Source organism: Erigeron canadensis, unplaced genomic scaffold (assembly GCF_010389155.1).
Source record: "Erigeron canadensis isolate Cc75 unplaced genomic scaffold, C_canadensis_v1 Conyza_canadensis_unscaffolded:263, whole genome shotgun sequence".
Classification (NCBI taxonomy): domain Eukaryota; kingdom Viridiplantae; phylum Streptophyta; class Magnoliopsida; order Asterales; family Asteraceae; genus Erigeron; species Erigeron canadensis.
The window spans coordinates 100,028-127,500 of NW_025215673.1; the positions used below are offsets into that span (position 1 = coordinate 100,028).

The 27,473-nt window shown below is 45.4% G+C and overlaps 4 protein-coding genes and 2 non-coding genes across 7 annotated transcripts in view; 3 read left to right on the forward strand and 3 right to left on the reverse strand.

The window, feature by feature from the left end:
- Positions 1-2,677: 2,677 nt before the first annotated feature.
- LOC122584390 (60S ribosomal protein L5, mitochondrial-like) lies at positions 2,678-3,509 on the reverse strand. The gene has a single exon (XM_043756571.1). The coding sequence runs from the start codon at positions 3,493-3,495 to the stop codon at positions 2,857-2,859; it is 639 nt and encodes a 212-aa protein (XP_043612506.1). The 5' UTR covers positions 3,496-3,509; the 3' UTR covers positions 2,678-2,856.
- LOC122584386 lies at positions 3,509-5,061 on the reverse strand. Its single transcript, XM_043756568.1, has one exon. The coding sequence runs from the start codon at positions 5,044-5,046 to the stop codon at positions 3,511-3,513; it is 1,536 nt and encodes a 511-aa protein (XP_043612503.1). The 5' UTR covers positions 5,047-5,061; the 3' UTR covers positions 3,509-3,510.
- Positions 5,062-10,567: 5,506 nt separating this feature from the next.
- LOC122584403 (cytochrome c biogenesis CcmF C-terminal-like mitochondrial protein) lies at positions 10,568-13,652 on the forward strand. The gene is given in 3 exon segments (XM_043756582.1): positions 10,568-12,186; positions 13,126-13,499; positions 13,501-13,652. Coding segments are annotated over 3 exon segments (1,272 nt in total). The 5' UTR covers positions 10,568-11,354; the 3' UTR covers positions 13,567-13,652.
- A 7,115-nt stretch (positions 13,653-20,767) lies between these two features.
- On the forward strand, positions 20,768-20,841 carry TRNAF-GAA. Its single transcript has one exon. It is a non-coding gene; the product is annotated as a tRNA-Phe (tRNA).
- Positions 20,842-21,082: 241 nt separating this feature from the next.
- On the forward strand, positions 21,083-21,157 carry TRNAP-UGG. The gene has a single exon. It is a non-coding gene; the product is annotated as a tRNA-Pro (tRNA).
- Positions 21,158-21,999: 842 nt separating this feature from the next.
- LOC122584409 (NADH-ubiquinone oxidoreductase chain 2) overlaps positions 22,000-27,473 on the reverse strand; it is a 38,660-nt gene continuing 33,186 nt past the window's right edge. Inside the window, exons 3-5 of one of the 2 annotated variants that reach the window (XM_043756587.1) lie at positions 27,346-27,473; positions 24,568-25,139; positions 22,000-23,103 (exon numbers count right to left, since the gene is read on the reverse strand). The exon at positions 27,346-27,473 is cut by the window's right edge and continues 33 nt beyond it. In XM_043756587.1, the coding sequence (XP_043612522.1) occupies positions 22,915-23,103; positions 24,568-25,139; positions 27,346-27,473 (889 nt within the window). In that variant the 3' untranslated portion in view covers positions 22,000-22,914. Of the gene's footprint in view, positions 25,140-27,345 lie in introns of both variants that reach the window. The other variant, XM_043756588.1, reaches the window with a different exon arrangement.

Consider the following 27,473-nt stretch of genomic DNA (forward strand, 5'->3'; position numbering starts at 1 on the left):
GTTTGACCATCCTAGAACGTTAGAGTACAAGAGGGGTATTTATCAATTGAGTTTGTCACACATGGAATCTCAGATGTGGAAGTTTTCTTCCGGCTGCACTCTATGTCTCACCTAAGATCCTTAGTCTATCCGAGGCTATCGTTAACTGGGCACGATAGAACAGTCAGTACCTCTGGATGGGGAGATTGCTCTGGTTCGTGCGCATTAGAAGTAGACATGAACGGTTGTCTTAGCGCTCATCGAAGCATGAAAGACCTTGCCTTTGAGGGATTCCTTCTCGCTTGCTTGCTGTTGTAAGAGCAGCCTGGAAAAGTCTAGCAACACTTGCTTAGAGGTCTAGTAGCACTGACCGGAAGTCCTGTAGTCCAGTCATTCTCTTGAGATCTGAGTTCCAAAGGTAGGTGAAGTAGGATTTCTCGGGTTCAATAGCACCCTCCGATTAAAGAGTCTATCTAGCAAGCACTACGAAGGATGTCAGGGAAGATCGAATCACTATCTCCGTGCCTTCGGCTAACCTGTGAATGAAAGCGAGAGGCACAGGCAGAAGTCAAGACCTCGGTCTTTCGCAAACCTATCCTATTCGGATTCCCTTCCCCCTCTCCTAATATGATATCAGAATCGAAGATTGCTGCTAGTCGAATGAAATCATATACATGTAAAGAAAGAAATGAGATGTCCCTCTTTCATTCCTCTTCCCCCAAATCTTCCAATTAAGCTAAGCTAAAACCTTGAAGGTAAGGTTTGCCAGCATCAAGCTTGCCAGGATGGGTTGTACCAGCTATAGAAGAGAGGGCCGTAAGTTGCATCTGTAGTCTTAATTAAGAATTGGAGGTGAAGACTCCCTAGCCCTATACATTGACCGGCTTGGCGCACAAAAGAGAGAGGCAAAGGAATTGGATTAGAAAGAAAACAGGGAAAAGGAAGACATAGCATCGATGAGTTCGCGCCTTCTATTCGAGTAGAGATCCCCACCCACTGTGGGAGAAGAAGGGCTGAAGCAAGGAGTTTTCTCCCCATCTCGCCCAACACCAGAAACTATAGATTCTCCAAGAACTTGGCTTTCACTTCTAGCGTGGAAGAAAGGGCAACGAGTTCTATAGAACGAATTGGGCAACCTACTTAGCTGTTAGCTGCTTATTCTATCTCCGTCTTCCATTTCCGGACTGTTGTTGATGAAAGAAAGTCTTTCCCAGACGAATCCATTCAAGGGTTTCTTTCACTCGTCAATGAACCCGTCACCAGTAGCTCTTTCGGCCTTTATTTATGCAATAGCTCTTCTCCGAGATGGAAGATGGTAAAATCTCCTCTCTCAGAGATGGAGCAACGGAAAGTGACCGTCAAAGGGTTGTCCCTTACAATCGTCCTAGGCTTATCAGAAGGCTCCATCCTCGCATGCTACGCTTGAACAAACAATTTAGTTGAATTTAAATTCATACTATTTCCTATTCGTGACTCGAAACAATTCGTTCTTTGCAGGCTGATTCTAAGAATGCAGCAACACCTTACTATCATCGACAACAGCACGTACTGCAGCCTCCCCTTAGGCGATAGTACCGGAATAGCTTTAGGGATTCTTCTTCTCTTATTTCTACCAGCATCAAAGCACAAGGAGAAGGCAAGCCACCTTCCCAAGCTAATCATCTCTGTCAACAATTGGTTTACATTCATTCCCCGCTTTGATGGTAACAGTGTCAATTAACATTGCCTTGCAGCACAAGGTACGAGAATCACTGTGATCAAGTGCAGGGCAGCAGAGTCAATACTACTTTCTTCGCGGCTAAACCATTCATCCTTCATCCACCGATCACCAAATCGGCTTAGCCGAGACCAAATCCACTTTCTTTTAGAGTGATTAGCTACGTCATGCCTTGCAGCTCAGCCCCCTAGCCCTTTCTCTGATTCCCCTTGCCACGCGATAGAAAGCAGCATTCTACTAATTGGATTACCTTCTTCCTCTTCAAGTATCCTTTCTTCTTCTTCTGGTTGATTGAATCGATCGGGGTACCCACCCCTCTCTTGCTGGTTTCATAGATCCGTATGCTTTACTCGAGGGTACGTCTCCCTCAGGTCGACGGGGCACGCTCTCATCCCTAAAAGAGGACAGCCCGAAACTCAAAAAACAGCAAAATACGCTACTCACAATTGCTTAAGTGACCAACTTTGAATGACCAGCATCTGTGAGGGCTTATGGACAAACATGGAAGGGTGCTAATTGAAAGTGCAAAGAGAAGAAAGTTTGGATGTGCCAGGCTCAGTTTCTAGTATGTGCCCATATTAAAACATAAACATTAAGACTAGGACATTCATACTGTCAGACTAAGCACCTTTCTTGAGTCCTCCTTGATCTTTAGTGCATGTATTCATCACGAGTTGGATTCGAACCAACACCTCTGGGATCAAAATATAGGCCCAGCGAACTACCTTTCGTTCTGATCGCGACTTTGTTTACCCGGTTCCCCTCGCGGCTAAAGGGTACATCCGGGTCCGGTCGCATGGACCTACTTACCTTGCTTGTAGACCAGCTGCAGAGCTAACCCTTGTTCTATTGGTTTGATGCTACCAAGATGATTTCTTTATGCCCATCAAAGGACCCCGAGATGCTAATCCACGAAAAACGAGACGATAAATTCGAAAGAACTTATATACGGAACGAGGGCGGCCCGTGGAAATACATCGGTTTCTTACTCGTGCAAAGGAACTATTTCTTGGCAACTTGGACAACTTATAACGATGTTTGCCCCGCATATCACTAGATCGATCGGTATCTTTACAAATTTATAAAGCTTTCGTCTCAATTCATACTTAGCCGCGAGCAATCTACGTTTGTGATCTCGTATATTTTGCTTCTCCGACATCTTACTGACTTTCCCCCTCATCTTTTTGAAAAAAGCCGCTCCACGGTGGTAAAGTCTCATCTTGTGTGTTGGCCGAAGTTACAATAGTTACATTGAACCCTCGAATATGTTCGAAGATCTCGAAATGATCTTCCAGCTCCGGGGAGAATTCGCAAAACTCCATTTCCATCAAGAATTGAATGGACTTTTCCCGTATTTCGACCGGAAAATCTAACAGAGACATTACTGCGGAGATTCTTACCAAAAAATGAGACATTCCATGCCCTCGGAGAGTGCTTTGCCGTGCTAGGTCACTGACATATCCTTTTTTGTCTTTATTTGACCCCAAGAATGGATTGGATCGAAACGACTTTCCTGTCGAAGCCCTCTGTGTCTGTATTAATTTCTGACCGCACGAAATCTCCATAGCCAATTTTCCATTTTTTATTATGAAATCAGAAGGTGCTGCCTTTGGTACTACTCTTATTTTACACGATCCAGGAACTTCCATAACGTTGGCGTGATTCGGTTTGAGCAACGGATCCTGACGTGATACATCTTCGTAATGAAAATTGAGTGTAAACATTATTCTTTTTTTCCCAGTATCGATAGAATGAGCACTGTGAACTATCTGCTTCAAAAAAGATAATTGTAAAAACATCAGAGCAATATCATGCTATGTCGCGGAATGTGCATCAAGACTCTCCTTTCTAAGCGCTACTTTTGCGCTTAAAGAAAAAAAAGCTTCCGCCCTTCTTCCGTTCCGATCGAGATCGCCCAAAAGCTTATAAAGCCTTTCTAACGAGGACTCGCCCGTGGCGCTATTCGGGCTATCGAGAGCGCGGGCTCCCCGCCCCGACCAATCCCCCTCTGGATACAGAACTTGCATTCGATGGAGGATCTGAACCTTGACCTCGAATAGGTCTTCCGCCTGAATACGGGCGAAGTTTATTTCTTCGGCACTAGGAAATTGCCTTGAAGCCAAAAGTCGACTTTGGATGGACAATACGGAATCGCCCCCGATCAGCGCATCAGGCTTGTATGGAAAGCGACGGGGGCTAGCTGGCCCCTCCGTCGAATCTGATACGGTATTATTCCCGTGGGGTACGGGTTCTGCATCAGCAGAAGAGGTTGAGGCGCCCTCTTCTGTGGATGTTTGTATGTATTCCCCCCAACTCTCGGAGGAATCCATTCCTAGGGAGGCGTCCCCCGTGTCACACCAGGCTATGACAGGGGTATATATTATAAGGTATAAGACCAAAGAGAGTGCCGCCCAGCACTCCCTGAAGCGATTCCTCCTCGCCACGCGCGAGGAAGGTACAGCCCAACTAGGGGATGCGGATGTTACTACATCCCGCAGCGCCGTGTTGGCTGGTACGACCAGCCGCCCTAGCATAGCCTTTCCCGCAGGGACATCCACAATAGAGCCAGTGCGCTTGACAAGATCTCCTTCTTTAATAGCAGTATCACTACCAAAGACAACAATCCCTACATTCTCATTCTCAAGATTCAAGGCTATTCCTTTCACACCGCTGGCAAATTCAACCATTTCCCCGGCTTGAATCTCGTTCAACCCATAAACACGTGCAATCCCATCTCCAACTGAGACCACTCGACCAATCTCATCCACTTGAAAATTCGTGTAAAAGTTGCTAATTCTACTTTCTAATAGAGTCGTTAGTTCAGCAGCTCTCGGAGAGAATTCCATGATTCTATTTAGGCTATAATATATAAGGGGAATACCGCTTTCAATTTCAAAGAGCTCTATTTCCGCTACAAAAAGAATCCATGTACTTAACAGTATAGAGCCTTCCTCCCAGTACCAACTGATAATTGGACAGGGAAGTTGTAAATCCGTGAGAACTTCGGCTAGAAGAGAGGGGTCTAGCGCGCCCGCCTCTTCTTCGCCAAGCAAGTTCGCATGGATAAAATACGGCAAATCGAGACCGTCAGGAAGTTTCATTCCAATGTCACTCATCCGATGCTGCAGTTCACTAGCAATTTTTGCCAAAAGATCTAGCTGCTCAGTGAATGATGCATCGGACTCAGAAGCGGAACTACTAGTGTCTTCCTGCGGGCCCCCTATAGAACTGAGTTCTGATGCCGAGGAATCAGATAAGATAATTTCCAGCCAGTCGTTGGCGGAATAAAGAGTCGGCGCGGTTCCATCTACTTTGGAACCATACTGGTATATGGTGAGCTTGCGCTTCATTTTTATTTTTTCTATGTATTCCTCTAGCACACCGCTTGCCTATTCCGACTAAGCAGCCCGGTGTGCATAAGCAAAAACAGAACGCCTAAAAGCATGATGGTTGGAAGAGAGAAGGTGAGGGCTTTCCTCACAAAGGAAAGGGAAAAGGAAAAGGGAATGGGATTTGTTCATTCAGCACGGTGCAGCCAACACTTTGATGAGCACAGCGCAGTTCACGTCACAGCTACTTTCTTGTCTGCAACTATAATATGAAATTTTCTTTATCCGAAAATCCGCCGTAAGTCCTGTCGGGTACTTCTCCTCGCTCTGTGTAGAGCGATTTTTTCTTTCGGGTAGCCGCGCCGCCGCTGTAAACCTGGTGAGTAAGCAGAGTCCTTCTCGCTTTCAAGGAAAGGCCTTCTACCCTGATAAATCTTACTTGTTCCAAACGACACGGTCCGGGGCATTTTCGGAGACTAGCCTGCTTTCTATCTTACTGTAAGAAATTCCTCGTTTACTTGCCGAACCTTGTTATTTAAAATCTAATAACACACTTATCCTATTCTCGCTCAGCCTATATTGTCGCATAATTGGCCGCTGGAACTCCTAAGTAAAAGAGGAAGAGAGTGAATGAGAAATACAAGTTTCCTATCTTCATAGGAATCAATGGGATAATGGAAAATTGCTCAAGTGGGCTGGTTGCATTCATAGGTCAATTTCTTTTCTTGTTGTTCCGCTTCTTGCTCTAGAAAAACTTGTCGGAAATCGCCAGTAGGCTTGCTTGGTCTGACCAACGGAAAGAAATGGGATTTTTGGGCGTCAGATTCTTCTTCTTCTCTTACGATATTAAGAGTTTTTCTAAATTAAGTCGTAATCTTTATATACGATACCGCCAAAAGAAACTTCCTTCCGCGCATGGGGGAAAGGACTCTTTGCATGAGTAGGCTGTTTTCAAGAACAGGTTTTACATGAATCTCTGGAAGGGCTTTCTCTGTCTCCTTAGGGTGTAGAACTCATCTCGGGCTACTAAAGAATGGGAAGAAGGTAGCTAGCAGCTTCCATAGCTGTCTTGGGATAGGCCACAAGGTGAAGCAGAAGGAATTCATGGACAAATGTAGCTGTTCGGGAGTCAATAGACTGTTCGGAAGTAACTAATCCCGCATTAGCATTAGTAAGGGAAGAGAAAGAGAAGAAGAGAAGAAAGATGGACGAAAGCAAAGAGCAAGTATGAGTCTCCTGCTCTTAAAAGGTGTGGACTAAAGGAATAGCACAAGCGCTAATCTAAGGATAGTTTTCAATCAATCCCTATAGGGATGAAAAGAGAGCGTCTAAACAGAGTCCTGTGGGGATATAGAAATATAGAAAGCCTCTCTTCGACTCTTCTGCTGATCGTAGACCATCCTTTTATTTCAAATCAACAGATTCATTGAGCAATTCTTGAGTAAACTAATAGAATTCAAAGAATTAGCGTAGTATCAGGACTCAAACTCCCTCTACAGGCCCTCTCTCTGCTCGTCTAGCTTGCGCTACTCCTTTCTCTTTCTCGATATAGTCCCCTGGAAATAGAAATGAGCTAGAGCTCCCAGTCCTTTCTAAGGTACGAAGTGGCTTAGTTGAACATAGTGAGACTAAGGGGGCGAAGCTGCTTACTTGATAGAGTAAGGAATTTATACCCTTTGGATCGAACTAGGAATCATACATTCGCTGAATGACTCGACAACCTGGTATTTCACTTACCTGCACATAAGCTTCCTATATTCTCTATAACATCCCATCTCCTTTCATAGCGCCTGCTTCCCGAAAAGATAGACTTCCTATCAGTCCCCAGAGAGATCCATCCGATGGTCTTTCACTCTCTCGCTGCGTCTTCCCAGCTATCCTTTATATGCAGGTAAGATCAGATCGAATGCTCATTCTTCTCTCCCACTACTCCACTAGAGTGATTAGCTCCGTCATGCCTTGCAAAAGCCACCTAGGGGATAGGATACCTATTCCTTTTAGTCCGATTCGATGAAATGCCCCGAAGACTGGAATGAGGCCCCTACTGATGATTGGATTGATTCGAAGCAAAGTCAATGGCCCCTTCTCAGCTACGGAAGATGCTAGAAGAAGATAAGCACTCCGCTATATCTTTGATAAATAGGGAAAAGGAGTCACCTTATAGAGAGTAGTAGATAGTAGGTATTGTAACCTTGATAGGAAAGATCTATCGATATTCTATGCTTGAATAGTAATGAAAAGCTTGGAGTAAAGGAAGATTCGTGAGTGAAGATAGCCATAGCTATAGTCAAAGTGGATAGATGCCTATCAAACCACTAGGAGAAGTCAAGGATAGGAAGTTGGTGCTGTCATTCAAGCTATAGGCTATGACTTTATTTTAGCAATCACTTTTTGAGTGACAGCGAGAAAAGCATCTTTAGGGACCGATTCACTCCACTTGGCATTCACAGCATTGACCTTTGTCCGTCGCTTCTTTTGTGTTTAGGTTTTTGCTCCGTTTCGGTCCTTTTATCGAAGTCGTTGATTACGAGGAATTAATTGGCGTGAAAGCCTATAAAGGAGCTTTTTTCAAAACATAAAGTGGCAAGATAGTTCTATTGAGGCTAGCCCACTGTGGAACGGGGAAAGGTCACCAAAGAAAGAAGATATAAAGCTTCGGCATCAAAAAGAAAGTTCGTCGGAGGTGAGGTGCAGCATTTCTACTAGCACCCGCGTGCGCCATCTTCTTGTTGTTGTATCCGGTTCGCTTATCACTCTAACTACTACGAGTAACTAGCTAACATTCGTACTTCTTTCCTAGACTTCTTCTGTCTCATTATGGGAATGTGGATAGGCCCTGGATCTTTCTGTTCGAAGCTACCCATTGGTAGGCTCTCGCACTCAAAGAAAAACACTACTGAAAAGGGTTTAACCCCTTTAGAGCAAGGCTTTTCCGGCTTTACTGACTTAGCTGAATAATCCTCTAGCAACTCTTGGTCAAGCTGTTTTCATCTACTTATACTTAGCTTCGTGTACCCAAGAGAATCTGAATCAGAAAAAGTACCTAGACCTGGATCCAAGATCACGATATCCGGAATAAGTGTTGGAGGTCGATTCGGATACCCCACCCTTATTATAGTTATAGAGTTTGGCACTCAAGGCATCTGTCTACGGGCAACAGGCTGAAGGAAGTAGGCAAGTCTGTATCTGCTACAAGCACAAGCGAGGCATGGGATGGCCTTCCTATTAAAACTACCGACGGAAGATGCTCTGGTCAAAGTGATGATAGGAAGTGGACAAGAAAGAATGAGCAGGAAGTGCAGTACAACAACTCCAGCCAAAGAGTGAGAAGAAGCTAGTGACGAGTGCTGCTATTGCTTATGGGTTTTTCCTCCCTATTAACCTCACTAACCCCCTTTAGAGTCAGATGGATCAGAACCAGCAACAGATCCTACTATTAGTTTATGGTCTCTGCCTTTACTATGTTCCTATCTCGTGTACAAAAATAAGAAAGAGGCGGACGGAAGCTCCCGAACCCCGTCTTATGGAGACGTGTGTGTGCCAGGGGAATGGAGGGCTGTGGGGAGATAAGATCTTTTGAGCTATACAGTTTATGCAGATTGCGGATCTACTATTGGAAGCTCCTGTTTTCGCTAATAAGACATGGACCAAATAACAACCCCTGTTGATATTGATAGGCTGACAACTCACACGCAGGTAGTCGTTTTAGATACTATGAAACAGTAATTTGCCCATATGCAAAGAATGAATGGTCAAGAAGTCACTTACCTTAGGGCTACTAGTCCTATTCCTGTCACTCTATCTCTTCTCTCGAGACAATAGAAGTAATCGTCTTCAATGAGATGGCTTTCAAACATACTATATTAATTCACATTCGTCAATCTCCGACTGGCAGTAGCCTACATTGATTCCTTTTAGTAGACGTAAGAAAGGCGAACCCCATGAGGCTGTTCGTGAGCAGAGAATTGCCGGTAGGACCAATGTTGAGGCATAGCATATTATGAACGGAAGCGAAAGAAGCCCCCATACCCACTCTTCTTTCATCGGTCTATGTATGGCAATCGGTCATTTCTTTCTATCTTGCTTGGTTACCGGTCTTTCTGTCTTTAAAGAGATCGGTTTCTGTCCTTTTTCTGGTATCGCTCTAATAGGTCTAAGCTGTCTTGTTCAAGCATTGGCAATACGTCCACAAATATTCCCTCCTTTATAAAGAGTTGCCCAGTAGTTTCATTCTAGCCTTTCACCGCCTTCTCTAACCCATTCCCTGTAAGGCTATTTAGTTCCCCTTTGCTACTTCATCCTGCTCTGCTTTGTCAATTCGCCGGGTGAAATCACTCGATGCCTTCATTGAAGTACTTCCTTAGCTTAGGATGTCCTATTGCCAATTTACGGAAGCAAGAAAAAAAGGTATACAGCAAGAAGTGTACGGAGTTCTTTGACTCGCGGTTGATCTTTAGAAGATTAGGTACAAGTCTGAGGCCAGAAAGGATAAATCAATGCAATTGAAGCAAGTAATTCCCTTACAGAACAACTACTGCGAGAGCCTTTACTTCCTATATAGATAGAGACTTTCACTATCGACATTGGGTTAGGTTGCATCGGTTGTTAGCCCCGCATGGGAATCAAGAAGGAGGTGTAATGGGTTACCCCCGGAACTAGAAGGTTAGATAAACCAGTCTGATGGTTGCCTCTCCCATCTTCGATATACAATATGTTGAAGCTATTGACTCTGAAATGTGAGTCTTCAATTAGCTGCTTTCATAAAAAGTCTCGGAATGAACAAAAAAAGCTTCATCGAAAAGAGAATGAGCTAAAGCAAAAGCCGCGGCAATAATCAAAAGTAGTTCCATATTTCTTTTCTCGAGTACTAAAGAAAAAAGAGGTGTACTTCTTCTCAAGCAGTATCACCGGCAACTAAAACAGTCTTCTATCCGTAATTAGTCCCAGTGCCGATGCTTTCTTTGTGGGTTTAGCAAAAGCACTTTTCATCTTTCACAATAACCATGGCATTCGATGCAGCCTAGTCTTCCACCTTTTTGTCCGCTGATGTAATGGCATGCTCCCTGTCAACGCTTTAGTCTTTCCGATTGTCTGGTTCTGCTCGTGATGGAGAATGACATGCAAGCATTAAACAACCTCCGGAGGGAGGCGTACGACTTCCTTGAGGGTAAAGGTGGAGCCGGTGGGCTCTTTGCAACATTCCTTTCAGCGGGATATCATGGATGGGAGTCTTCATTTCTTTATTCAGGATATAAACCAATTCAACTGAGTTAGGAGTTTCCCTTCAAGCTATGCCTTTGACCTCTCCCTGGAGGGGGAAGAGTTAGTTAGTTGCTAACCGGAAGAGAAGGACTTACACCATCCGCTTTAAAAGCACCTTTTTCACTTTCTCACTGGATTGCGAACTTACTTATCCGAGACTACTCTTACTTACTATCTTCAAACCTGCCTATTGGCGTGTCTGGATCTGGTGAATTGCATGGCTAGATATCTCCTTAAGCGAGATATCGTTAACTCTGGATAATAAGTGAGAAGAAAAACCCTAGCTTTCTGTCGATCCTTAGCTCCAACTTGCGTCAGATCCTTTTGCCCCGGATTGAAAGCTAGGTATAGAGTTCTCTTTCTCCATCAACAACCTATTCTTCCATTAAGAACAATTTAGGGCCGAACAGCTCAAACTCTTTCTTCTCAACTCAGTTCTTTTTAACAGAATCACTACCCCGAAAAGCACTCACTGATATCTAACCCCTTTCACTCTTAACCCACTCGTTACTAACTCATATTCTTTCAGGTTAAAGAACACTTTTCCCTACACTAATTAACTTAGTTAAGACCCTATAAGTACCATCAGGGCTCTTGGAGAAAGTGCTGAAAGGAGTTCACACAAGACCACAGAGCGAGAGAGAGCCTTCGCTTACCTGTTTAACCCTATCACACCTATCTTTTCCTTCTGTCACCTCTCTGTTCAGCTTGGACGTATAGCTAGATTGAATAAGAGATATGGCATACGGGAATAGTATATGAAATCACAAAGGCGACTGGAGATGAGCGTGGTTAATACTTCATAAAGCACCTTAGCAATTACTAGTAATGCCCCCTATCGACCTAAGTCTTGTTTTTTGCTAGAACTATACGATGTGGAATTGAACTGAAACTGAGAATAGAGGTTTTCTAGTCTTTTACGTGAATTCTACTCGCACTTTACCGATAAGGGATACCGCCGGATTACCCCTACCTTAACCTTAAAGGTCACGCTTTCTTTTTGGATCAGACCGCTCTTGGTCTTCGAACTAGTCATTAATGATCGGCTTCATTGGTACCTTTTCGGTATGCGTTGCGAACACTTTCATTTTGAGCGTCTCATCTTCTCTATAGAAGCAAAACTCGAACGGATAGAACAGATGGTGCAACTACATAACTTTTTCTTTTTCATTACTTCCATGGTCGTGCCTCGTGGCACGGCAGCACCCGTACTATTGAAATGGTTCGTCAGTAGAGATGTTCCCACAGGTGCCCCTTCTTCTAATGGTACTATAATTCCTATTCCTATCCCTTCATTCCCTCTTTTGGTCTATCTACATTCCAGGAAATTCATACGCTCCACGGACGGAGCAAAAAGCGGAGTCTTGGTCAGAGCAAGCCGACCTATTCTATTACCAGACATAATTGGGAGAAGCTCATCCGAAACTAGAGCTAGAAAGGCCTTATTTCGTTTCGTTCCTGTTCTTCATTTCCTTCTTATCGAAAAAAAGGGGGATTTCTCATATTTAGAATCTTTCTGTGGTGTGCTCTGTTTACTATTCTTTCGTACTTTCTTCTCTTTACCACGCGATAGGTCAGCGAAGCGTGAGCGGGCGCGGAGAAGGAAAGGCCAAAGACTTCAGCCTAACGGGAATGAGCAAGGACGAAATGACAAGATGAGGTGCCCTGGGCACCCCCAAAGAAGGGTCGAAGTTTTTGGGCCTGTAGCTTTACCCGTCCCCCCTTCGTCGGGCGGTGCTTGTGTGGGGGGTGCGCCACCAGAAATCGGGCTTGAAGCTCTCACCTTACCAACGAGCCGGCAGCTGATGGCTGTTGGTCACGACTACTACAAAAAAGCTCCAATGAAGATGAATATTTCACATGGAGGAGTGTGCATCTTTATGTTGGGTGTTCTTCTGTCGTGCGACCCGGCGGCTTATGTGCGACCTGTGGCCCACGCCTCCTATTTGTTCAGGGCGGGCGGCGTGAACTCTGATTCGATCCGGGTATTCAATCCCGCCGCTGAGATGCTCAGTTGACTCCTTAACCTTGATAGGAAGATGGCTTATTCAATAATTCGTGCATAAGGGTAAGGAACTTTGGATGAACTAATGCGAATGGGTGTAAGCCTCGCTGCTCGGAAACACCCAGTGCTGACCACACTGAGAGACACGAAAGCGCAGGTAACGCCAGTTGGCGAAGTGGCGTTAAGCATCCCTAGCGGTACGAAAAGAGAGGTCGTGATGATATCATCTACGTCCGTACCGCTCCTCGTGGAGTAGATCCCGCATCCAACCAAGTCTTTGACCAGGGAACGGGATAATCCCCACTACCGCTGGCAGGCCAGCCGGGCCGTGAGCACGGTGGGGATGGGCTTCCCAAAAAGCCAGCCCGGGCCGGGGTCAGTATAGAATGAAGGGACGGCCCTAATGTTGTGTTGGCAAAGCCAACTTCTTGGGTTTCGGGCGGAGAAAAGCGGACGTGGGGACTCGGGTCGGGGCGCAGCGTAACTAAGGGATTCCATTTAGGGCGAGACAAAATGGGCGGGCACGGGCGGTCTGGTGTCCGATCCGATTGGTCAGACGACGACTACTTCACTTATTAGATTAGTATTAGCCGCCTGTCCCGGAATGGAATGGGATGGAATAGAAAAAACGGGAAGCGCTATCGGGTCGGTTTGGAGGGAGAAGCTTGTGAAGAAGGAAGCTTATCCCCGCCCCGACTGTCAGCTGCTGGCTTTCTCCATCTCTCCTAAACTTCCCCCCGGTTTCGGCCCGAGCTGTATGAGGCAGAAACTCGTCCCACGTACGGTTCGGAGGCCGAGCCCCACCCCAGCAGTAAGGGTGCGGCTTAGGTTAACTAACACAAAGAAGATACAGTTCACTCAACGATTGCCTTTGGGTTCCGAACTCCATATGGGGAAGGAGCGTTGTTGTTTGCAAGGTCTAGATTATTTACATGGACCCACTTCTCATTCAATTTGTGGGAATTTTCTGATCTATAAACCGTCCCTAACTAACGACCGGCTCGTGTTTGAGGATGATGAATCACTTCGTGTCGACCTGTTGCCAATAAACTTTCCGGCCTCATATGATAATGGAAAACTGGAGCATTTTCTGCATCGGTGGATGAAGAATCGCGAACATAATAATTTCTGGTTGACCATGTTCCCAGAAAAAAGATACTTTCAAGAAACGACGAACACGACTGAAGTGGCTATACATACAAATCCATTTACGGATCTATATGCTCCGATTGGAACTTCCAGTTCCAGAACAGGTGGCTGGTATACTACCATAATGAAACTGCCTTTTATTTTTTTTATTCGGATCGGATTTCTGTTGGCTTCGTTGGGAGGATCGCGTAGTTTGTTACGTCAGCTCCAAAAGGATAAGTTGCCTTGGAATCGAGAAAGTTACGTGGAGTTCATAATTGCATAAAAGGAGTCAAAGTAAAGTAGTGGCTGCGGCGCGTTGAGGCACTTCTTCGACGGTTCCCGTACGCCCGGCCTGCCGGCCCACTCTGAAGAATTCATGGGTCGGCAGGCGGGCGAGACAGAATGGGCGGGCACTACTAACCAAGCCAAGCCCAGTTCCCGCCGATAGGCGCTGGTAGCTTGCTTCCAAGCCTTGCCTTATATGATAGGTGTGGCCATGGCCCGAAGGAGCCTTAAGCACTTGTACAATGCTTCAAGTCAAGGCTCCCTCCCACTCGTTGCCCAGAGCCTTTACTTTCCATGTTTTTAGTAAAATGCGCGCTACAACTAGCACTTTTTTCTCTGATAGGCTCGCTTCTTCAAGCTCCGCCCCTTATTGAAAAAAAAAAAGCGCTAACGCTTACTTTTTTATATAATACCTTCTTTCTACTTCTTTCTCAAAGTAAAGCAAGCAACCTTTCGCCTTTATTTTTTTGAGGAGATATAAAAAGAAGCAACCTTACTAAGCAAACGTAGGCTTGGCCTCGAAAGCAAGAAGCAACGGCTTTCGCGCTTGTTGGAGCTATTAAGCATCTTAGACTATTCCATTCCATTCCATTTTTCAGCTGGACAGAAAAGTGGAAACTCCCGCGGGATCCTTTTTCTGCGGGATGCTCTTTTGCGCTACGATGGAGTTTTTTATTAAGTGCGCCACTCCTTCTTTTGTCCTGTATCTGTAGCTGCTTTTCCCGCACTCTCTTTTATCCCGCCGAAGGTCCCCCTTACGTAATAGGGGTTAAGTTAAGGGAGGTGCACGCCGTGGTCAAATCTGCATGAAAAACCGCGGGGAATCATTAGTATTAAGTATTATGCTCCCGCACCCCCTATCTCTTAAAGGCTCTGCGCTCCCGCATTCTGATTGATCCTGTGCAATGTTGTAATCCTGCTGTTCCTTTATCCCCCGCTCCGCAGCTGCTGGAGACTTAGTCATTTTTTGAGCCTTTTGCGGTACTTATTGATGTTATGGGGGATTACTTGGGTTGGCCGGACTCTTTGTTTGCGAAGGCCGAAGGACTTAAAAATGAGGTTTTTGCTGTTATTGGACAGAATTGGTGCCGTTTTCCCACGCCTCATTTTCCATAATATGATTATGAGCTGCAGAACGCTTGAAGCTGGAATTTTAGCATTGAATTTGGAACACAGAGGCCAAACTACGCTCCTAGGCTCCCTTCTTCGAGGTTGATTCCCCCAGATCAAATGACAAGGAGCCAAAAGCGAAGATGGCAGCGGAGGAATCTGATGGCTAGGCGAATGGGGGGTTGAATACTCCGAGTCAACAGGGTTGCTTGGAAAGCCTCAGAAGAGCCGTGATAAAGAACAGTCTCGGAATAAGGAGCCCGAAGGGAAAGAAAAGCGGGATATGGATCAAATCCTCCTCCCCCAAAATGTACCAAACTCAACATAGATGGATCAGCTGCTATGGGAGAGAGTGCAGGTGCTGGTATCCTGAGAAAGAGTTAAGGTCAAATTTTTTTTTCCTTCTCTTCATTCTATCACAATGGTACTAACATGATGGCTGAGACTAGAGCTCTCAGAGATGGGTTCAAACTATGTTCTGATAAGGGCATCCAAGTGAATGACATCGAATCTGATTCCAAAGTTATGGTGGACTCCATCCTTGGTCTTATATCCACCCCTTGACATGTGCTTTACTTGATCAGAGAATGCATCAGCTTATTGTCTTCTGGCATGATGGTTTCTCACATCTATAGACAAGGCAACTCAATTGCAGACAGACTGGCTTCTCATGCTTACTCTCACAGGTCTGATTGCATCGTTGAAGCTGCTTCTTTTCTCTTGCAAACAAGCCTACTACAATGACAAGGAAGGCCTTTACTCTTATTCCTGTTCCCGGAATGCTTTCTTTCATCAAAGTCAGGTAAGAAATAGAAAAGATACAACTCGTACAACTAAAGGCTTGTCAATTCTTGGTGTAATACTCACTCTCAAATGATGGGTGTCAGAATATCTCACTTTTCAGGCAGTCTCATCTGTGTAAGAATTAGGAATTCCTCTTCCAACTCGTCCCAGAATGGGCGTTATGGCAAAGAACAAGAAGAAAACTAAAGAGGAAATTTGTCCAATAGTCACAAATGGTGCCTCCACAGGTTGACATCCGATCCAACCTAGTAGTAAGCAATCCGCCAAAAGCAACCAAAATATTCCTTGGTAAATCGGGCGAAAACTTGAACTACGTACATACATACTTTTAAAAAAAGGTAAAGCCAACAGACATATAAAAACTAGTGCTATTGCGGCTACACCTCCCGCTTTGTCAGGTATACTACGAAGAATGGCATAGATCGGTAGGAAATACCATTCCGGTACAATATGAGGCGGGGTGGACATCGGATTAGCAGGTATATAATTGTCGGGATGCCCCAAAACATTAGGAGCATAAAAAATAAAAATGGAAAAAAAGATAGCAAAAGCTACCCAACCTACTAGATCCTTTACATAAAAATAAGGGTAAAAAGCAATTTTATCCATCTCTGAATGTACACCCAATGGATTATTTGATCCATATTGATGCAATGCGGCCAGATGAAGAAGACTGGCGCCTACTAAAAGAAAGGGGAGTAAATAATGAAGACTAAAAAAACGATTTAAGGTGGCATTGTCCACGGAGAAACCACCCCAAAGCCAAGTCACTATGGTATCTCCTACTACAGGTATGGCGCTAGCTAAGCTTGTAATTACTGTAGCCCCCCAAAAGCTCATCTGACCCCAAGGTAGTACGTATCCTATAAAAGCTGTCACAATCATTAATAGTAAGATTACAACTCCGATACACCAAACAAATTCCCTAGGACTGCTATAACTCGCATAATATAGACCACGAAAAAGATGAAGGTAAACCACAATGAAAAACATACTTGCCCCATTAGCGTGCATATAACGGAGCAACCAGCCCCCTTCAACATCTCTCATAATGTGTTCTACGCTGTTGAAAGCTAGATCCACATGAGGTGTGTAATGCATAGCTAAAAAAACGCCAGTCACTATCTGAATGACTAAACAAACACCAGCTAACGAACCGAACCCCCACCAATAACTAAGATTGCTCGGGGTTGGATAATCTATCAAATGCTGATTAAGTATGGAGAATATAGGTTGTTTAAGAATCGATAATCGTTGGTTCCTTATAGTCATTTATATTTTTTTTTAGAAAGAGAACTCTGGTTCCCTCACCTTTTAGCGTTCTGGGGCCTTTATATAATATAAATAATAAAAAAAATATCAAAATCTTTAAAGTACCCTTAGAGTAGGGCGAAAGAAAGTCAATATGAGATTTTCGTTGGTTTTTCCAACGAAAGAGTGAAAGATGCTCTTTTATCCTTATCCATGGATGGAGGGAGTGGATGGGGTCGCATCCGGCGCCGAATTGCCTACATATCCTCTTCAAAAGAATCAGACCATTGTAGTTCAGTTAAAAAGACGATTCCAAAAGAAACTCAAAACGGAGAATAGGATGCCTTAAAGGTAAATAAGAAAGATCTTAAATAAAAAAGAAAGAAAATAGCTGCCTAGCCCGCGGGAAACAGAAGGTTAGGTTAGGAAGGGAGAAAGAATATTTACCAAGACTACTTAAAGAGCACAGATTCGGCTTGGGAGTTCTCACTCGGGCTACTAATATCCTCTTCTCCTACTCATAAGAACCAGAACAGGCACTCTCGTCCCTAACCTCTGTCTCTAACCTATTCCTTTTCCTCAGTCCTTTTACCCGAACTGGATTACATTTCAATAGAGAAAGCTATCAATGGTCACATTGAGACGGGAACAGATGGGAAGTTCGCCCTCCAGTTCTATTCCTTTGGATGAGACGGCGGTTTCCGAAAAGTCTTTTTTTTTGGTAGTGGTCTTTTTTCCATTCTCTTAGATGAGAGCCGATCTACTTTTCCTATGGAATTTGGTATCTTCTTGTCTAAACCCAGGAAATAAATCATAAGGTACTATCTTATATAATATAATAAGAATTTCAAGTTCACCAACTATGAGAGGTATCTTACATGCTATATGAAGAAACATTCAGTTGGAGACAGGCAATATTATGTTCAACACTCAGGCAATTCGCTAGATTTAATGAAGCCTGAAGTGAACGATAATCCCATGGGATTTTATGATGCCATACCCAAACAAGAAATAATAGACAGTTCTATGCCTCATTCCTCCCCTGTAAGAACAGAAGAAAAGACAGAGTTCTATTTTTTTGTTTTTTTAGAGAAGGGGTTCTTCTCTCTCTTAAGGTTGAATATCATATGTACTTTTTGATCTACTTTGGTTAGCCGAAAAGACTCGTAAGGGAATCGGAACATACTCAGATAGCACAACAACGAAGGCAACCGATCCGGCCATATCCATTTACTGGAGAACGAGCAGGGAAGCCGGCCTTTACCTTAACTTTCAGTTCTCTCTCCTACGCCATTACTGATGGACAAAGATGTTCGGAAAGAGAGTTCCTAAAAGCAGGCGTGCTCCTATTATAAGAGAATATGATAGATACCTCTCCCCCCACTTTTGGCGCACTTCTTTGATGAGCAAGCTGGGAATGATCAATCTCCATTCGCTTGGAGGCGTCCATGGTACTAGTTTTAACAGGCCTTTTCAAAGTCTTGGACTAATCTTGAAGTTGTTGAATTACCTCAGCATGATTAGGAGAATGAGGCAGGGGAAAAAAGGGAATCGGTGTTGCGCAGCTACCGCTCGTGGCAGGGAGTTGAAAGGCTTAGCAGCGGCCATTAGCCATTCTCCTTCTTAAAGCATCACTTCAGCGGTCATTTTCCCCGACCTTCTACTCCGAGATAGAGGAAGGAAAAGTTCGACCGATAGGGAGAGAAGGCGTTGGTGAGGCGACCGGAAGGCAGTTTAGTTTACTGTTAGAAAGCGAGAGTAGCTGTCTTTAGGGTGCCTTTCTAACAAGCTGACCGGAATAGCGGCCCTCGCTTCTAGTCCCACTTGTAGCCTGATCGGGACTTCTTTCTCTCTTGCTTGAATGCCAACCAACTTTTCTGACTCTGGTTAGTAGCTCTATACTTTCACCCGCTTGAAATACCTTATCTTGCTGTAAGTGAATTAAGGTACTTTACTTGTCTCGTTAGAGAAAGGCAGCGAAGTAGAAAGCGAAGCTGGAGCCTTAGCTGCCTTGTCAAAGGAAAGCGAAAGTTGAGCCAAGCTACTTGTTAACTCTGGGTCCCATCCGTCCTGCCAAGAACTCGAACCGCCAACTCCGTTCACTGCCTTCTCTCCAGAACTCCAGTTTGGCTTGATTACTGGAACTCAAAAGCCCTAGCTTCTCTTACCTTCTAGAACTGTAAGGGAATTTCGGTAGTGAGGAACTGTGCCTCATGTTCCCTGCCTAATCTGAAAGACTAGCTCAGGTCAGAACTCATAGCTCAAACTCAACAGCCTAGCTTCGCTACAGAACTATGATCTACGACCACCCTCTCTCATCCGAAGCCATCGTAACATAACATATGTATCAACGATTCCAAAAAAAGACAGGAAATTGGATCCATCCCTGGAGGCATAGGCATAGACGAAGAAAGCAGAAGCATAGGGGTAGATGAAAGCAGGAGCAAAGGGGATTGAATGAGGGATGAATCTTCTGAACTGCTTGAGAGCTGGAAGATTGGGATATCCCGACTTCCAATTCTTATACCCGCTTTTAAAGGTAAGATATCGACCTTTGATGGGGGGCTCTCACAGGTCTACTCGCCAGTGTCTTCCTTCCACAAGTTCTACCTACGCTTCCCGGTTATAAGATCTCATACGGAAGAAGAGCCTCTAGGATCATTCATCATCCTCAGCAGCTTGAGCAGGCTCCTCAATGGCTTGGATAGCCCCTTAAGTAATATCCTAACGTGTACTCAAGAACACAAGAAAAGAGCTTTTAAATGGCCTTCTGTTTTTTGATCAAAAAGTAGTGTTTTCCCGTGTTTTTAGGCCATAAACTAGAGAGTTAGGTTAAAGGTAAGCCGGCTAAGAGGACTAGGAGCTTAGCTTGCTGGCGAGAAAGGGTGAGTGTTCAGTACGCTCTTTAGCCTTTAACAAGGGCTAAGCCGCTAGGAATGGCTTGCTGGCCTGTTGGGAGAGTGGAACGAAGTGATTCTCGTTAGAGAAGCACGAGTGGAACGGCTTTAGTGTCAGTAGGTGCCTAAATGAAGCGATTAAGCGTCAGGGGCTTTGCTGGCTTGCTGGCTAGCTCGTGCAATCAATAAAAAATGATTCGCGTTAGTAAGCTAGCTTTGTAAGCTAAGCAAGCCTGGTTCTCCGGGCACTACGGTAGGACGTGGATCGACCATGACGAGAATGGACTTCTCCATAATGTAATAGAAGAGTCACAGTCCAGTTCCACGGGCTTTCTCCCTTCACGAAGGAGATATGAATTCCATTCAGGCGGGTAAGGGCTTGGCTTGACCCTGTGCTCTCTCCTGGTCGGGTCGGAGGCGAAAACTGGCAAAGTTCATCATTCAGCGGTGGGGTGTTCGTAGAAAAGAAGGCGTCGCCCAACGAGTGGCAGATTTTGATGGAGTCTCGCTTGGATGCTGGGGAGATCCATAGATCTGGATAGAGTCCCGGGAATAGTACGCGCGCTAGCGCGCTACGGCTTACGCAGTTGATCGGATCAGATAGCCCTTCGGGCACCCAACCAAACCCGGCACATCAAATTCCATTCCGATCAAAAACTTGGAGGTATGGCTGAGTGGCTTAAGGCATTGGTTTGCTAAATCGACATACAAGAAGATTGTATCATGGGTTCAAATCCCATTTCCTCCGGAATAGAAGTGAAACGGGCGGGCGAAATGACGTGAGAGAAAGAACCTCTTGGTGGAGTCCAGTCCCTGGGCGGCTCTCGGTTCTTGAGCATGTTGGGGGATTAGGCGGCAGTTGAAAGAGCTGCTCGAAAGCTTGACGAAGAAGCGAAAAAGGCCTATATATATATTATATTTTTTTTAGTACAAGTTTTACTAGTCAAGTGGTAAGGTAGGGCGCTATTCGATGAATAAAAAATATTTTAGGAAAGTGGTTCAGGTAGCTCAGCTGGTTAGAGCAAAGGACTGAAAATCCTTGTGTCAGTGGTTCGAATCCACTTCTAAGCGGGCCAAGGGTCCAAAGGCCGGGAGCGAGCCGGATTTTCAAATTCAAGTGCAAGAGTAAGCCAAAAAATGTGAGCGCTCCTGCACTATACGGCTTTTTTGCGTCGCCCTGTCTTGCTGGAGGCAGATTTCGAAAAAAAAAAGCTGTTTCTTAGGTTCTCGCGTCCCTGTGCCCAAAAGGATGGGTGAGTTCGGTTTGAGTGTTCATCGATCGGGTGGATCTATATGCTCCGGGGTGGTGAGACGAGGTGTAGCGCAGTCTGGTCAGCGCATCTGTTTTGGGTACAGAGGGCCATAGGTTCGAATCCTGTCACCTTGATGTGAGGCATTCCGTCAGCAAATACTCAAATATGAACATCCATCGACCGTTACCACTTCCTCTTACTCGTGACTCGTATATGTACTTTCTATAGCAAGCACACGAGACCTATAGCTAAAGATCATATAGCGCCACAGTATATATATATACGAACCTATACGGAACACTTATATCTTTCTCAGTGCTTTCTTTAGGCTCCTGGCTGCTCGTTGGTAGAACACAACCCATATGATATTGAGCTTGAGCATTCGGGCTTCTTTCTTTTTTTTTTTTTAAGAAATGCTTCTTTATAATTCTAAGGTGGCAGGGCAGCTAGTTTGAGTGGGGCTTGATGGTTTCCCGAACTTCTTCTTTCATTTGCAATTAATAAGGAGCTAGTTGGGGAGGAAATATCGATGGCAATCAAGGATGGATTTATATTTCGGAAGGGGTGCTTACTGAAAGAGTTCAACACTACGCTCATTGCTCTTCTTCTAAAGTCCCTTGGAGCCAATTGCTTGCCTGAAGCTTGACATGATGAAGGCGCTTTTAAGCCCTTCCCGAAGGAAAGAGGGAAGGGCCCTTCCTCTTACCTTCTGTTGAGACTGAGATAGAAGACTGGGCTTTCCCCCTCTTCTACCGAGAGGCCGCGGGGGTCAACTCTGTCTCATCCTCATCCCCCTGGCGATCCTAAGCCCTCCTCTCCGCCTAGGAGGCACCTGTTTGGATGAAGGCACGGGTCGTCTAACAAGGCATGGGACCTATAGATTCATTGTCTGCTGTGCAGAAGCTTCCTTCCTGCACCTGCATGCGCGCTTCCCCAGAAGGAGGCACACATTGTAACAATTCATCGCGATAGCTGCCTTTGGCTCTACTCTAATTGGCAACGAGACTTTGGATTGATTCCTTCCTAACCTATGGGCTCAGGTTCCTTCCTCCTCTAGTCCGAATCAAGATGGCTCCTCTCGATCTTGTGATGCCTTCGGCCCAAAATTCTCCAGATAGCTGCCTTTACTTTTATATTAGTCAAGGGAAAGCTTATGAACGGTTCCGAAATGACACGCTATTCCGTCTCATCCTTTCGCCCCGGATGGTAGGAATAAGATAAAGGAGGAGGACTTTTTTTACTTCAACCGAGGAAGACTCGCACCCGCGTCTTTGTTTGAATCACTGACAGTTCGGGCAGGCCCGCAGGACTGTAATTCTGAAAAGAAGGAATGTCCGGCTTTTCCTATTCTAGTGCAGGTTCTTCCTCGGTATAAATCGCTTCACTTTGAGTGGGCTTGGCCCGCGCCTTGACAAGGCTGTTGCCCCTCCTTCCACCCGTAGAGAGAGCCGGAGTTAGGCCTTTGTATGACGGATTGATTGATAGTAGGATCAATGATGTTTAGTTTCATTCAGGATCGACATGCCCCAGGTTTGAAGAATTCGATGACAGGCCTTCGCTGCAAAAGATCCCGGAATTGGTTGATTCGGAATCGGCTGGATTGGAGGAATCCGGAGCCACAAGGATCTTCAACGGGTTCGAAAGTCTTTTGATTCCAGGCGGCCGGCCCAATTCTATGGAATTCGCTATAAGTCAAGCTTGTCGACTATCAAAGGAAAGGCCGGTTCGAATTTGTTCTTTCTTTTTTTCTTTTGAATCTTAATAACTGGCGGGAAAAATGAATGAAAATAAAAGCGGAGGCCCGCCATCTGCTACTAGCATTGTGGTTTGGAATCGATTCTTTATCAATAGCCCACCCTTTCTTTGAACCTTGTCAATGATCGAACTTAAATTATAGATATGAACTGAGTGCCATTTGATGAGTAACTGAGAACAAAGGAGAGGGATATGGAAAGAATGAAGTAATGAAAGAGGAAGTCATTGCTAGTAGTAACGACTTGTCACGATCCATTGGTTCATATAGAATCCATGTCCTAGGTGTATCAAAAAACATTCTTTTCACTAAGCGTATATAATAAAATAGAGTGAAAGGGTCCACCCCGAAACCAAGGGAGTACTAACTAACAGCTGAGTCCTCTCCGAACCGCAGGAGATAGTTGCCCATCATACGGCTCACCAACTTCACTTGCCTCTATGGGGGGCTCGCTCCGGGCAGGTTCGGATCACTTACAATACATGGCTCTACGAAGGAAGGGCTTGGCTTAGGAGCGTTTTCAATATGATTCTTTTCCTGTATTTGTTCGATGAGAAATGCGAGTCTGTTTTGTCCACTTTCTCCGTTCCCCTCTAGAAAAATGAAAAAAAAGGTAATGGAATTACTTCTTATTCCCGTGTTTGATCTCTTCCATCGCGGCCTCGCTCCTTGTCACCTATGTTGAAGAAAGGTTTGGAACCCTGTAGAGAATGAAGAGGGGCCAAAGATCTTCCTCTCAACAGTGCTTCTCGAGGCTCCACTCTCCCCCCTGAATAAGTAAGGCCCCGCTAGCCTGGGCGAAGATGAGGATAAAGAGTAAGGATTGAAGCCCCCTTAGCTCTGCCAGGCACTGGACAGGGGTTAGCTCTGTAAATGTGTAGAGCCAAGTGTAATGTGGTGTAGTAGTAGGCACTTCTAGGCCCCTTCCCGGCTACTGGATCACTCCAGTGCTTCGAGTACTACGGACCCTCTGCCATCCATTGCAGCAGAGCCCTTTCATGAGCGGGGGAGGGCTAAGCACAGTTCTTTGAATCAAACGTTGAATGAAATAGATTCTTTTTTCGATATCAAAATAGAAATCGGATAGGATAGATGGATCTATCTTTCTATTTATATATATGACTAAAAAAAAAAGGATTTTTATAGTGAAGTAGCGTAGCAAGAAGCCCCAAATCCTTGATTTGGCCAGGAAAGACTGCACTGCTTTGGGCCCAGGAAGCGAAGGGAATGAGCTCGGCTGCTTCTCCTCCAAACTTCCTTTTCTCCGTGCCCGTTCCGCATGCGCTTCGCGCGCCATTGGCGCTTTGCTCTCCTCTTATTCTTCATTGGACGGTTCGGATGGACTTCGCCGTTCTTTCCCAACTAAAATAGAAAAGGCTGTATCACATCGAGATGTCGATTCGTTTTCCGCCCCCAACGAGATGGGGAATTTATAACTCCCTATTTAGACTTTTGGGCCCTTCATCTTTCTGAATCGAGACCCGGCCCGGCTCGCGTCGTTCCAACAACCGGCGGGGAGCACCTCAGTATACGATCGCGTACAGTAACTGGGAGTCCTATTACACCTAAGGCCAACTTCAATTCACCAAACCAAGGTTCATCTCGTGTAGTGATTGTGGACTCGTACAAGGATATTGAGTAGACGGTTGATGTATCAGACTCGACCCTATCTTTCGTAGCATGCATTCCCATCCGTGTCGCAACTGATTCGGTAAGCTACGTGTCCGGTCCACGGAGAACTGCCTTCGGTCCCCCAAACTGACTTACTCGTGGCAACCTTCCGGCCGCCCAACAACCTATAACGCTAGTCACTACTCCCACTGAGGCTAGGAAGTAAGCCCCACAACCCAAAGCGGCGAAGAACAAATAGAATTTGCTACAAAAGCCGGCTAACGGGGGTATTCCTGCGTATGAGAACATAGTAATGGAGAAGGTAATAGCCAAAATAGGATTCGTTTTGGCTAGAGCGCCCAAATCCGCTATATATTTGACACGGCTTTGCCGTAATGCTAAAACTATGGCGAATGCATCTATCGTCATTAATGCATAAATAAAGATACCAATTAGTAGTGATTGAATTCCTTCTATGGTTCCACATGAGAAACCAATACAAATATAACCTACATGTCCAATAGAACTATAAGCTAGAAGTCTTTTGACTTTCGTTTGGGCCATGGCGGCCAGCGCTCCTAAGATCATAGAAGCAATGCTGCAGAAAAAGAAGATTTGTTGCAATGTAGCTCCATAAGAACCATAAATAAAAAGACGCAAAATATTAGCAAAAATAGAGATTTTAGGCGCAATAGAAAGGAATGCTGTAACCGGGGTGGGTGAACCCTCATAGATATCAGGTGCCCACATATATAGAGTCAAAAGAGATATGGAATCCGAAGGGGAGGGGGTTTTTCTTCGGGGCTCGAGAGATGCAATAGATAGGGCCCCACAAGTTTTGAATTCGCCGCTGGTCTATCGAGAGGGAACGAGGAATTCTCAACGAAAAAAGTGCTCTCTGAACCGAACGTGAAAGTCGTTTTCCATCAGACGGCTGTTCCCGTAACTCTACTCTCGACTTGGATTATATATCCAATAAGGTCCGCTCTCGGCCATTCCACACGCTGCCTAGCAGAGGCGTGGTTATCTGAAGTGGATTCTCTCTTTTGTAGTAGATGCCGAACCTGCTGCCCCATTGACTAAGAGGGGGGCGGGCGCAGCAGCTACATGGACCCCTTCCTTTCTGTTGTTGCCAGCGCTTTCCCGGGCCGAGCCATAATTCTTTATTATAAAGGGCAGGCAAAGCCCGAAGGCAGCTATCCCAATAGGCCAGCGGGCGGAACGAGGAGAGGGCCCGACAATCATACCACCCCGCGGTCGAAAAAGCGTGTTCCCTTCAGATAAGACGCACCGTAGGCCATCCTCGGCCTTCTTCGTTTTCGATGAAAAAGAAAGAAAATCTCGATCTCCGAAAGCCTTTTCCTTCCCCCGCCGCATCTCCCTCCCTTCGTCGAGCCTTTCCTTTAATGGTTGGGGGAAGCATTCCCTTATCTGAACTTGGCGGGCATTCTTTCCAGCCTGACTCAAATAGGAGGTGGGTTTGTTTGGTTTGAACATAGGCTCAAACATTATTTGAAGGGTCCTAGCTACGCCATGCGTTCAATAAAAAATCTGGAAAGCTGCAGGGATGACAAAAAGAGAGCGCTTTCCTGCACTGAAAAAAAAGGACCTAAGAGCGTCTTCTCTTAGCTTTCTTCCTCCCGCGCCCGCCGCCGTCCGGCCCGCGTTAGAGGGGAAGAAAAATGGAGAGAGAAAGAGCAGATGGATTCTATCCCCTATATCGAACACTCATTCCTATCTATTGATAGAAAGATCTTCGTCAAATACCGGACTTTTCCTTTTTTTATTTTTTTTAGAATTCCTCATATCCAAGGCAGCTTATCACAAGCACCCCACCCCATACGACTTGTTGGGGGGCCGTTCGCCTTTTGAATCAAACAAAGTAAGTAGTAGGGGCTTCATAGCAACTTTCATTCTAAAGGAAAGCGAAGAACCCACTTTTAGTCAATAAGAGCCCTACTTCCCTCGAAAAACCTCATCACTTCAATTCAAGCGCAAACCCATTTCTTAGTCACCGGGCTGAGCGCACCTTTGGTACTTCAGTAGGGCGAGCTCTTTGATAGTGACTTCTTTCGGGGCGACGAAAGGCTACTTCAATCTAGAAAACAGCCGGAAACTCGAGAGGGTCGCCTTTGGGAGCGTTCGCCGGTAACCATCACGACAACATAAAAAGGAAGGAGTGAGGCTGACTGAATCCAATCCATAAACCCGGAAACGAAACTAAGTTCGTTCCCTTTCGTCAAGTAGGTAAAGTAGGCATACGAACCACTTTAGCTTTGCCTTAGACTCTATTGGAACAAAGCAAAGAAGGAGGCGGAATGGATAAAGGAAAGGGACAAGGGCGGTCTTGCTTGGCGCGAAGGCTGCTGGTTCGGGGGTAGAGTACAGTACTAAAGGTCCTCGGACTTCCAGGCGGTTTTTCTTTTGGGCAGCTGTTCACCGTTGGATCTCGCCAATACAGCCCCCTATAGTTTTCGTTACCGAGATATCTTTTTTTGTTTTTTCATTGTTCCCAGGTATTTTTTGGGTAATCTGCTCCCATGCTGCAAACAGTCAAATCTGAACTTTACCTTGTCGCTCTTCTTTCTTTCCTCGCGAGCAGGAAGCACACCAGCAGCGTGCGTTGCGTGATTCTACTGTGTTTTTTTTGCACTTGACTGGGTGGACAGTTGACCGGAAGAGAACTTAGATTCGCCCGGCCAGCAGGCGGGCGGCGTGCTTATCTTGTGTGACAACACTACAGAGCGAGTGGCTCTTCTAGGCGGGCAGCTGTGTGACAATACTACAGAGAAAGCGGCGCTTTCGTGTAACATGCTATGGTCTCAACGCCCTTACGAGGTAGTGATGAGTTTCACGCGCTCTAAGCCCGCGCGCGGTTAGGAAGATTGGCCGCAATCTGAGCGGTACCACCCACCCTACCCTACCACCTATAGGCGGCCGTCCGTCCTACAGCCGCCCGAAAAGGAACTGCAGTGATCTTGAATAGGAATCCTACAGCGATAAATAGAATCCCCATAAAAATACCACTAGATCGAGCACCGGTGATCTCGTATCCGGTCAAAATCTTGGCTAATTGATCAAAGTGG

What these genes read in the sequence shown, in the direction of transcription:
- LOC122584386 (XM_043756568.1), bottom strand. Translation starts at nt 5,046, where the DNA reads ATGAAGCGCAAGCTCACCATATACCAGTATGGTTCCAAAGTAGATGGA.
- LOC122584390 (XM_043756571.1), bottom strand. Translation starts at nt 3,495, where the DNA reads ATGTTTTTACAATTATCTTTTTTGAAGCAGATAGTTCACAGTGCTCAT.